The sequence below is a fragment of the Podarcis raffonei genome, chromosome 8, assembly GCF_027172205.1.
Source record: "Podarcis raffonei isolate rPodRaf1 chromosome 8, rPodRaf1.pri, whole genome shotgun sequence".
NCBI classification, from domain to species: Eukaryota; Metazoa; Chordata; class Lepidosauria; order Squamata; family Lacertidae; genus Podarcis; species Podarcis raffonei.
The window spans coordinates 81,800,727-81,813,006 of record NC_070609.1 but is presented as its reverse complement, the minus strand read 5'-3'; the positions used below and the strand labels follow the sequence as shown (position 1 = coordinate 81,813,006).

General features: G+C 47.9%; 1 protein-coding gene across 1 annotated transcript; it reads left to right on the top strand.

Moving 5' to 3' along the window:
* Nucleotides 1-671: 671 nt before the first annotated feature.
* Nucleotides 672-10,661, top strand: DDOST (dolichyl-diphosphooligosaccharide--protein glycosyltransferase non-catalytic subunit). The gene is made up of 11 exons (XM_053401145.1): nucleotides 672-905; nucleotides 2,525-2,635; nucleotides 3,195-3,281; nucleotides 4,076-4,179; nucleotides 5,005-5,099; nucleotides 5,587-5,680; nucleotides 5,917-6,065; nucleotides 7,513-7,660; nucleotides 7,768-7,888; nucleotides 9,272-9,378; nucleotides 10,150-10,661. The coding sequence occupies exons 1-11, from the start codon at nucleotides 713-715 to the stop codon at nucleotides 10,297-10,299; spliced, it is 1,359 nt and encodes a 452-aa protein (XP_053257120.1). The 5' UTR covers nucleotides 672-712; the 3' UTR covers nucleotides 10,300-10,661.
* Nucleotides 10,662-12,280: the final 1,619 nt, after the last annotated feature.

Below are 12,280 nucleotides of genomic sequence, written 5' to 3'. Positions count from 1 at the left end.
TAAATGGGTCTACTCTCAGTAGAATTTAGTTGGTTACAATCCCTTGTTTTCCTTATGGGGGTTTATGTACCTGCTCCTGCCAGAATATTTTGAAAGAAATATTTTTTTTGGGGGGAAATATTTGTGAGCATGCCAATATATGAATACATAACCTATATTTTAAATATGTTTATATATAAATGTTATGAAAAATATATTTGCAATCCAAAATGATTAAATTTTAGCTGTCGTTTGTGTGTGTGAGTGTGTTGGGAAATGGCAATAAAACGTGACTGGGAGGAGAAGACCTTTAAAACGTTAGTTTTCAAAATCAATGGCGGCCATTAAGGCCTAGATGCCTCAGTTGCCTAGCAACAATCACTCAGCTCCGCGCTGTATTAGCCATGGCTGCGCTCATGCTTGATTGGATACCAGCAGCAAAAGAGAAGATGTGATTGGCTTCCGCCAAGGGCCGAACTCAGACTGGCAGATCCGACCGCGGGGAGCAACGGCAGAAAGGCTCGGCCGTGTCGAGAGTTGTCTGTCTCCGATTGGCTCAAGGGGGAAGGCAGGGCGGGCACTCGCCCCCGCGCGCACCACGTTGCCCCGTCGCCTGCTGCTGGTTGGCTGGGAGACGCTTGGGCGCCCGCCTTCCCTGAGAGGGCGGCGTCCGCTGATTGGCGGCTGCGGCGGAGTTCGCTTCCGCGTCGCTCGGAGAGTTGGAGAAGGCAAGATGGCGGCTACAGTGCGTGGAGCTCCCGGGCTGCACCGGCGGAGGTCGATGGCAGCTTCTCTAGCGGCGGCGCTGGTGCTCCTATGCCTGGCGCGGGAGGCGGCGGCCGGGGGAGGCGGGACCCGCACGCTGGTGCTGCTGGAGAACATGAACCTGAAGGACACGCACTCGCTCTTCATGCGCAGCCTGGCAGGTCTGGCCCGGGAGCGGGGAGCGCTTTAGAGCAGACGGGGTCGGGGGTTGGGGTGGGAGCCTTTTCCAGCGCCAGGGCAGCATTCCCTTCAAGGCAGCCTCCCAGAAGGGACATGCCAGCGAGGTGTGTGTGTGTCGACACGTGGAATTCCTAGCTTTGGACGGTGACTAATTACTATTATTATTTATACCCCGCCCATCTTGCTGGGTTCCAACAGAAACACTAAAATACAATAACCTATTAAACATTAAAAGCTTCCCTAAACAGGGCTGCCTTCAGGTGTCTTCTAAAAGTTTGGTAGTTATTTTTCTTTTTGACATCTGGTGGGAGGGCCTTCCACAGGGCGGGTGCCACTACCGAGAAGGCCTTCTGCCTAGTTCCCTGTAACTTCACTTCTTGTAGTGAGGGAACTGCCAGGAGGTCCTTAGTGTCAGTTCCCTGTAACTTACATTAAATATTTATTACATTTATCAAGGATGGCGCACATGGTTCTCTTATTCCTCATTTCATCCCCACAACAACCCTGTGAGACTGTGACTGCCCACCTGCAAGTGAGTTTCATGGCTGAGCCAGGGATTCGGAGTGTCGCCTTTCCGAAGGTCCTGCACTCTGAATCATTACACCACTAGGCTGTATGTATATGCACAGATTCTCACACACGCACCTCTCTATCCTCCATTCAGGGGAGTGGGAGCTGTTATCAGAGTCCCACCACACGTTCCAGTGTGGCACAGTGGTTAGAGTGTTAGACCGGGACAAGCACTCAAATCCCCACCGCCACTCAGCCATGAAACTCACTGGCTGATGTCGGGCCAGTTGGTCATCCTTAGCCGAACCTACCTTGCAGGGGAGTTGAGGGGATGAAAGGATGAGACGTAGAGCCGCGTATCCCAGTCTGAGCTCCTTGGTGAGTTATAAAAGCAAAAAAGAAATTAATAGAAAACATTCAAAGGAGGGTGCAGAGCTAATGTGGGATGTGGCCTTGAGGGAAGCCTGGTGGGCTACATCTGACTCTTCGCCTCAGTTTTAGAGCAGGCATAGGCAAACTCCAGCCCTCGAGGTGTTTGGGACTACAATTCCCATCATCCCTGACCACTGGTCTTGTTAGCTAGGGATGATGGGAATTGTAGTCCCAAACATCTGGAGGGCTGGAGTTTGCCTAAGCCTGCTTTAGAGGGTTAGGAGTGGAAGGCAGTGTTGGTTGGTTGAAGCGTGAGTAGGACATGATTTGTTCTTATTCCCAGGCTTTTCCAAGTAATAACTTGGTTATTTAATAACATAACCCTCAAGCTCATTTTAGGCAGCTCAAGAGATTTTATGTTTTATGGTTTATAAATGCTTTTAGGATAAATGAACAATTGGCGTGAATAATTCTGTGGGGCAGGTATTGGGCTTCTATTCCGCTTGCAAACAAGGGGAATAGAAGAGGCACCGTGAGGGTTGTTTCAGGCCAGCTAATATTACCCAGCAGAGGCAAAATGGGAATTTGGAACTCCCTGATTTGCCCATCAGTCTTTTAGCAATGTCTAGTGGACCTAGAACTTTACTGGTTCCTGAATTTCTCTTTGTGCTTGGGAATATTACAAGTCCCTTATTTTCTCCCGCACTTCTAAATCTAGATAGGGGCTTTGATCTCACCTTCAGGACTGCAGATGACCCTGGGTTGTCTCTCATTAAATATGGAGAGTTCCTGTATGACAACCTGATTATCTTCTCCCCATCTGTAGAAGGTAAGACAGAAATGAAGCAATGTAGAGAAGTTTGCAGTGCAACCCTATGCTGTGTTTATTCAGAAGTGAAGACCACAAAGTTTGTTCGAGCTTTATTTCCTTGAACTGTTCAGTGCTTATTGTATAAATAATACTTGTGTGTCATTATTCTGTTTTGCTTTCTGCACCTGTTTTGCTTTTTTCTTATATTTCACCTGTTGAGTAGGTAATGGTCTTCATTTGAGGGTTTTTTGGTTGGAGGTGGAAGGCATTTCTTTCTGTCACCCTTTCAATAGGCATGACACTTTGCATATTGTAAGCAGGTGAGGATGAGTTGTTACTGGTTGAATACATGGATAAATACAACTGCATGTTGCTTTTTGCTAGAAAAACATTTATGTTTTTAAAAATGAGTTTTGGGGGTGGATGTTGGCAGCTGGAAGTCAGTCATTTGTGGTGTGCAGCCCTGAAGTCCAGCTGCTTCACCTACCTCTGCAGATATTATCCCTCCTGCAAACTGCTCCTTGCAAATATAGCTTTTGCTTTGACATGTTTAAACATCATTGGCCCTTCGTTTCAGATTTTGGAGGCAACATCAATGTGGAGACGATTGCTGCTTTCATCGATGGAGGGGGGAGCGTCCTTGTGGCCGCCAGTTCAGATATTGGTCAGTAAAATGAACTTTATCCAAGCCTTTGACTTGAAAGAGAGCTTCTCCCTACCCCCACCATGAACGAGGAACTTCTCGTTGATCAGCCATTTTTTGTAGTTCGGTTGAGCCGCCTGTGCCTAGAATTCCTTTGGCTACAGCAGTCCTGGAATTCTGGGTACCACTGTAAATTAAATAGGAAATACAGGACAAAAGTACTCTTTCTAACCACCTTAAAGTGTGAATGCTAACTGTAAATGTGTTGAACCTTTTGCTATTTAGCTGGATAATTGACCTCCTAAGCCAAACTTTGCCAACCCAATACCCTCTAGGTGTTTTGGACTGGTATTGTCAGCTGTGCTGACTGGAGCTGATGGGAGTTGCAAAGGGAGGGCACCAGGTTGGCAGAAGCTGACTTACTACTTTTACCTGAGTGATGAATGGGTATAGATTTAAGAAACAACAAACCCAGGGTGCCTCAACTTCTTTATGGCTCTTCCATTAGCACCTTTTCTCTCTATATAGCCATTTTCTCAAAGGAAAGCAAAAGGGTCTGTTTCTGTCTGCTGTCATCTTTGAAGGTGGCATGATTTTCCCCCCTTCCTTTGCATCTGTTTGGAAGCTGGTATCTTGAACAGAGTTAAGTAAACATTTGTGAGCACTTCCACCCTCTTTTTCTATGCATAGAATATTTTTTCGTACTTGGAGAGTGATTTGTGTGTGTATCACCTAAGTAGATGCCAGGCTACTTGTGGCTTTAATTATAAACAGCTCCCCTTTTTCTAAACAAGTACAATGTTGACAATTCTTAGGCGATCCCCTTCGAGAGCTGGGAAGTGAATGTGGCATAGAATTTGATGAGGAGAAGACAGCTGTCATTGACCATCACAACTACGATGTCTCTGATCTGGGTCAGGTAAACAGCAGGATGCAAAGTGCTGGGTAGACCGGCTTTCTTCTAGGCAGTAAATATTTAGTTGTTTTGAAACAATTGCTTGTGTTAACCATTAAGCTCTTACAAAGGCTGCAGGTGGCCGCCAGCATCTTAGAAAAGGCAACAGCCTCTTCACTTCCACAGAGGAGGGAAAGCTGCTTCCAAGATGGTGCTTGCTACAACATCTACATGTATATTTGAAAAACAAATAACATATGCCAATTTACCAGTTAATTGATCAGACGAATCTACTTTCGGCCCCAACATGGAAATGGAATGCCAGCAGCCACTGGCTACGTTCTCAACTTTTGCAGCCTCTTCTCTTTCCTCCATTTGCAGTGAAATGAATGAAATGAGGAGAACTGTGGTTAACCATTTTTTCCTGTTTTATGGGGAACCTGGAAACTCCGGCTACCAGCATCAGAACAAGCCAGTATCCAAAATATGGTTCAAACTATGGTTAAATATTCTGGCTAGTAACTGTAAATGTCCGACTCATGAAATGCAGCTATATGGAGACTACTTAGTTGAATTGTGCTGTGTGTGAAGGGGCTGCCCTTGTAATGCAGATGCTTTTGCATATCTTGGTTGATGGTGCTGAGCTATAGCCATCCAAATGCAGCTTTCTGTGTGTTGCAGAGAAAGTTGGAGAGGGCAGAAAGGCAGAGTTGGGGCTAGCGGGCAAAGGATTGTGGCTTCTTCTTCTAAGGCAAAATGTTAGCCACATTGTCATTTGATGAAGCATTGGCTGAACCTGCCTGTAGAGTTGGCAGTCCCCAAAAGGTTTTAACTGCGGTCTCTTTGCAGCACACCCTCATCGTGGCAGATTCTGAGAACCTCCTGAAGGCTCCGACTATTGTGGGGAAGAAGCCTCTGAACCCCATCCTCTTTCGGGGAGTTGGGTGAGTCTTCTGCAACACGAGGGTTGTGTTTGGCCACAGCTATAGGAGCTGGTGCTCTTGGCCAGTTTACTGAGTGAAGAGACTATGTCTTCATCTAGACAACAAGAAAATTTGGCAACTACTTTGCTACACTCCCAGCTCATGGGGCTTTCTGCAGCCAAGTCATTCTCAGTAGACCCACTCAAATGAATTGGCCCAAGTTAGTCCTGTTGTCCATAAATTTCAATGGGGTTGCTCCAAGTAGGACTAGCAGTGGATACCTCCCATGGTTTTTCTTTATCTTCACTGCATTTTAAATCCTAAGCATAGAGAGAAGAGCCTTCTTTCAAGACAGCGTTGGGTCTTGCACCAAGTGCTTTCCATAAATACATTATTAATATTTGGGGGCTCTCACCTGGAGGGGCGCATGGGCATTTTGAACTGAGTCTTGGAAGGAAACTTCTCCCCCGCTGTCGGCAATCTTCACAACTTTTTTTTCCCCCTCCAGGATGGTGGCTGATCCTGACAACCCTTTGGTTCTAGATATCCTGACTGGCTCCTCAACCTCTTACTCCTTCTTTCCTGACAAACCCATCACACAGGTATGACATGAAGGGGGGGCTTGCCTTTTTTAAAAACCTGCTGACAAAAAGTACCTTGGTGCCAGGCTCCAATTGCTTTCCTTTTGGTTGGGGACTGCAGGGGGCGCCAAAACAATGCTGTAGGACGGAGCACAGGACACCTGAAATTTGAGAGCCCAAAGTCTGCCACTGTTGGCAATTGGCATCATCTCAGAAAAATGGTTCACCTGCACTGACCAGACATTTTGCTCCCTTAGTACCCTCATGCTGTTGGGAAGAACACGCTCCTGATTGCGGGTCTCCAGGCCCGGAATAATGCCCGTGTTGTCTTCAGTGGTTCCCTGGATTTCTTCAGCGATGCCTTCTTCAACTCTGCTGTGCAGAAAGCTACCCCTGGCTCCCAAAGGTACAGTCGGGTTTCCACTCCATTCTTGTGTTCCAAACGATGCCCACCTTCTGTATGCCTGAGCAGGGACAGAGCCCATGTCCTTTGACAGAGACAATTCTATTTTATTTATTACTTCACTCCCCCCCCCCCAGTTGCTTAAAGTGGTATACATAGTTCTCCCCCTCCTCATTTAATCCTCACAACATCCCTGGGAGGTAGGTTAGGCTGAGAGGCAATGTCTGGCCCCAGGTCACCCGGTGAGCTTCGTGGTCAAGTGGGGGGATTTGAACCCTGGTCTCCCGTGTTAGGAAATTTACATCCTCAAAAGAGACATTGAGGGCGGTTTACATCGGTACATGAGAACGAGCCCTCAAGTAACCATTGGAACGCTATTGGAAATAGCTAACATTTTCCTGCCAGTTAATCCAGAGTAGAGGATAAAGTCCGTACAGCATGAAAGCATAAAAGCACCGGCAACCAAAAGATTAAACAGCTGCTGGAATAAGAAAGGTATTTTGTGAGGTGGCTAAAAGCCATCAGGTGTGGGGGGTGGGGGTGGGATGTGACGTAATCGGCATGCTACCACTGAAAATGTCTCTCCCGTGCCCCAGGCAGATGGGTCTATTACTGGGACGCAGAGCATAGTCTCTATAGCTCATGCAGGAAGCTTCTCCACTGCATAACTGATGCAGATCAGCCTTCTCCAACCTAGAGACCCCAGGTGTTTAGGTCTGCAGTTTTTTTGTCGCTGAAATTCTACTCAGTATTGTTCCAGAGTAGATTCCAATGTATAGTTAGCAGAGTAAAAACTTAAATACACTGCAGGATTCCCAAAAAATAGACCAGAGGCATTTCATCCAGCAGAGCTTTACTGCTACTGAAGGCAAATGAGCATAATGGTCACAAATCCAATACATTCAGGATTGGGACTGTCCATAAGAAATCCAGTTGCAGCAGACTTAACTTAAACCTTACAATAGCTTATAGTAAGACCTAAACCGTAACACTATGTACGGAACACCACACCAGATCAAAAAAAGAGAGGGTGAAACTCATATAGGCAGCATGACCTTGACAGAAAGAGATAACAGAAGCAGTTTAAACCAGCTGTACTCGGCTTCCCGGAAGGAATAACCCAAACATCAGTAACCTCCTGCTTGCTTCTTTCACACAGGGAAGCTTCCAGAACCCTCTTGAATTAATTAGAATAGGAAAGATCTCTACACATCAGATCAATATTTTCTGTACTGTACTAAGAAATGCCAACTGGCACCCACCACCCCAGCTAGGTTTGTAGTCCGAAACACCTGGAAGTCTCTAGGTTGGCAAAAGTCGATGCAGACCGTGCTTGATCTGCCATGCAAATAACGCTGATTAATCTTCCTGTACTGGAGTTGAATTTCTGTGGATATGCAACATCCCTTGAGCAAATGTTAACTCTCGTTCCTTGGCTTCCTCTTCTCAGGTACTCCCAGACGGGGAACTACGAGCTGGCCATGGCTTTGTCGCGCTGGGTGTTCAAGGAGGAAGGCGTCCTTCGCGTGGGAGAGGTGTCCCACCACCGGGTGGGGGAGATTGCGCCCCCTAGTGCCTACACCGTCACAGACCTGGTGGTGAGATTTTTAAACCATCCTTTGCAGCCACAGCTTAAGAGTTCCCTTCACAGTCTGCACATGCCTTTTTAGCCGGCCGATGACACTCGCTCCCGCCTCTCTCTCAGGAATACAGTATCGTAATTGAGAAGCTCTCTGATGGGAAGTGGGTCCCCTTTGATGGCGATGATATCCAGCTCGAATTTGTCCGCATCGACCCGTTTGTGAGAACTTTCCTCAAGAGGAATGGTAAGCTGGTTCTGTTTTCTCAGTCGTGCATTATCAGCCCCTTGAAAATTTCAGAATTTCTGCTGTCCCCATTTGCCTGTATTCCTTCACGCCCCCTCCACTGTGACCTAGGAGTGGGGGAGAGGTGAAACCACCTCTGTTACTTTCTAGAAAAGATTCATTTCTGGCCTGAGGTGAGTAGTTTGTATGCAGGTTTGCAGTCTGTTATGACCCAGGCTTGCAGTATCCCAACACCTCCACGTTAACAAAAAGAAATTGTCATAGTGATGTTGGATGGTGATGAGAAATTCCGATACGCATTGAGAGACCTGCCACCTATACTGTCTGAACCTACCCAGCTGCTAAGATCCTCAGGTTGAGCACCTTAACTCAGTCCCAAAAACATGTGAGGCACACCTGGTGGTGACACAAGAGAGAGAAAGAAAAAGAGGGAGAGCCTTTTCAGTGGCTGCTCCCTGATTGTGGAATTCCACCCCCCTCCAAGAGAGGTTAGACTGGCTCCCTCCTATTCTTCTGTCAGCATGCTGACACCTTATTGTTCAGACAGGCCTTTGAAAGCTAAAGTGCAGATGGTGTTGATTGATGGGCTGCTGTCAGGGCGAACTGGATCTTAATTGCTGGTTCTAAATGTGGTTTGTTTATACAGCGGACACTCGGGTTACAAACGTGATCCGTGCAGGATGCACATTCGCAACCCGCAGCGGTGCATCTGCGCATGCGCAGGTTGCGATTTGGCGCATATGCACAAAGCGCAATTTAGTGCTTCTGTGCATGCACGGCCGCCGAAACCCGGAAGTAACCTGTTCCAGTACTTCTGGGTTTCGGCGGTCCACAACCCGAAAAAACGCAAACTGAAGCGTCTGTAAGTCGAGGTATGACTGTATTTGAATTACTGTCTTACAACTAGTTTGCTTTTCTTACTTTGCATTTCATAACATTGTAAGCTGCCTTGAATCCCAACTTAGGAGAAAGGTGGGATATAAAGAAATAGAATAAAAATAACAGCAACTAGTTGCAACAGCCAGTGAGAGGGATATGTGCAGAGAATTTTCGCTGGGGCTGAGAGTTGCAGCCAGTGCTAGTCCTACTCGAGGCATGACCCACTTAGGTCCATGAATTTCAGCAGGTGTGCTCTGAGCAGAGCTTGAATTTCCTATTTGGGAGGCAACCTCCAGTTCCCAACTGTATAAAGGACACAAATTCTACTGGATTAAAGGTAGTGTGACCACCGGAGCCACAGAAACTATTACGCTTCCAGGTCAGAATGACAGGAGTTAGGATAGGTTGTTGAAATGCACAGGGGAAGGAGGGGGACTCCTTCACTTTCTTTGCATGTTGACCACAAGTTGGCCTGAGCCCCCCTGAAATGTGTTTGGCTCCTAGGAGGCAAGTACAGTGTCCAGTTCAAGCTGCCCGACGTCTATGGAGTCTTCCAGTTCAAAGTGGACTACAACCGGCTGGGCTACACCCACCTATACTCCTCCACCCAGGTAAGAAGAGCCTTGGCCTGGGCAAGGAAGGAGCTTCTGGCCCAAGAGCCGGGTAGAAAGATACCATGGATGGTGTCTCCTGTAAATTTTGGGGTCCCTGATCTCTCAAGCTAGCTAACAGTAAAAAGACAAGCCCATTAGAAGATAATGGCTGGAAACCACAGAAGGGGAGAGTTGTTCTTGTGCTCAAATTGTGCTTGCTGGTTTCCCACCGGCATCTGGTCGGCCACTTGTAAGAACAGAATGCTGGACTAGATGGGCCACTGGCCTGATCCAGCAGGTGGTGGTTCTTATGTTAAATAGGCAACCCCAGCTGGCATGGCCAGTGCTTGCAGATTCCCCATCTCTGGCCCACAGTGCCTGGGCCACCAAAGAGCTATCCTGACCCCTTTCCCTTCGGTAATGTTAGATGAGGGGCTCCCAGACAGGGCTCTCGTTGGAGGAACTCAGTGAGCTGAGAATGATTCAGGGCAGTTTTGGCTTTTCATTGCAATTGCCCTTTAAGAGGGGCAGAATCACTCCCCAGTCCTCCTAACACCACAGGCCTTTAATGATTATTGTGCAGTCCGCTCTGTTTGCTTTTAATAGAGGAGCTGGATACATTTATTAATGATAGTGATTAAATATTTGACTCGATAGTTGTTTTTCTCTGCTTTGTAAGAAGGCTGCTTGTTGCCCACAAGGTGGGAGGCAGAACTCCCCACCCGTGCGTCTGGGTGGCTCCTGAGAAGCCGCCTCACACCTTGCCCTGCTATCTCCCGCCTTTGCCAGGTATCGGTGCGTCCCCTCCAGCACACGCAGTACGAGCGATTCATCCCCTCTGCGTACCCCTACTACGCCAGCGCCTTCTCCATGATGGTGGGCCTCTTCCTGTTCAGCATCGTGTTCCTCCACATGAAGGAGAAGGAGAAATCGGATTGAGGGTCTCCCAGCGGAAGGACTAGGGAGCCCACCCCTCTTCCAAGGCGGTGGCCCCAAGCAGTGCAGGCGCTGAGTACACACAACATTTGGAGACCTGAAGTCCTCAGGATCGAGGGACCAGGGCCTGGTGGGTGGGGATCAGGATTTTGGGGGTGGGCAAGGGGAAGCAGATGCCTCTTGGAGGAAGAGAAGGAAGAGTGAGCAGCCCCTGAATGAACTCTTACAGAATCCACGTGTCAGTTCCTTTCTGGACGTCTCTCAAACATGCTTACTGCCACTGTGACTTGTTTCTGGTCTCCCAACGAAAGATTGCTGTACTTGAATTTTGTTTTCTGAAATAAAGCAGCCTCACCTTCCAGTGATAGTTGTTTTCTTGAAAATAATTTGGGAGCGGCCTTGAATCCCAACTTGGGGGGAAAGGTGGGAAATAAATAAGAACAACGACAATTAGCTGCAACAGGCAATGAGAGGGATGTGTACAGAGAATGTGAAGACACATATGAGCAAAGAGGGGCAAGTTGCATCTTCTGGAATGTCTTTGTCATGGAGTACCTGAATAACCTAAAGAAACTTGCTCAGTGATGAGATAGGGCACACATTTTTTTTGAAGGGGGGAGAACCAGAAGTAGCTTCTGAATCCTGAAAATGCATGACTCTGCAATTTACTTTTGTTTTCAGTCTGGGTGTTTTATAGAATCATAGAGTTGGAAGAGACCACAAGGGCCATCGAGTCCAACCCCCTGCCAAGCAGGAAACACCATCAGAGCACTCCTGACATATGGTTGTCAAGCCTCTGCTTAAAGACCTCCAAAGAAGGAGACTCCACCACACTCCTTGGCAGCAAATTCCACTGTCGAACAGCTCTTACGGTCAGGAAGTTCTTCCTAATGTTTAGGTGGAATCTTCTTTCTTGTAGTTTGGATCCATTGCTCCGTGTCCGCTTCTCTGGAGCAGCAGAAAACAACCTTTCTCCCTCCTCTATGTGACATCCTTTTATATATTTGAACATGGCTATCATATCACCCGTTAGCCTCCTCTTCTCCAATTTTTTGATTTAAATATAAAGCAGAGTTTTGAACAAATGCAATCTAACTGCATTTGGAGCAACTGTGCTTCCCAACAGTAAGAAAAGGCCACCCTCGCTAACAGCCAGCCAGCCTGGGACAAACTGACCAGCACCGGTTCTCTGCTGCCCAGTTTGCAGCAGAGACTGAAGGCTCCAGGGAGGAGGGTGGCGGCAGCAGCACCTGCAGCAGGAAGAAGCCTTGAGCTACACCTGGATAGTACTGGGAGAGGGAGCGGGTGGCGCTGTGGTCTAAACGACAGAGCCTCTTGGGCTTGTTGATCACAAGGTCAGCGGTTCAAATCTGCGTGATGGGGTGAGTTCCCGTTGCTCTATCCCAGCTTCTGTCAGCCTAGCAGTTCGAAAGCACATCAGTGCAAGTAGATAAATAGGTACTGCAGCGGTGGGAAGGTAAACGGTGTTTCTGTGTGCTCTGGCTTCCGTCACGGTGTCCCGTGTTGCACCAGAAGCGGTTTAGTCCTGTTGGCCACATGACCCAGAAAGCTGTCTGCGGACAAACACCGGCTCCCTCAGCCTGAAAGCGAGATGAGCGCTGCAACCCCGTAGTTGCTTTCGACGGGACTTAACCTGGCTCCCAGTACGTTTCCGAGCACAATGTGTTGGTGCTGACCATTAAAGCCCTAAACGGCCTCGGTCCAGTATACCTGAAGGAGCGTCTCCACCTCCACTGTTCTGCCTGGACACTGGTCCAGCACCGAGGGCCTTCTCGCAGTTCCCTCACTGCGAGAAGCCAAGTTACAGGGAACCAGGCAGAGGGCCTTCTCGGTAGTGGCCCCCGCCCTGTGGAACGCCCTCCCATCAGATGTCAAAGAGAAAAACAACTACCAAACTTTTAGAAGACATCTGAAGGCAGCCCTGTTTAGGGAAGCTTTTAATGTTTAATAGGTTATTGTATTT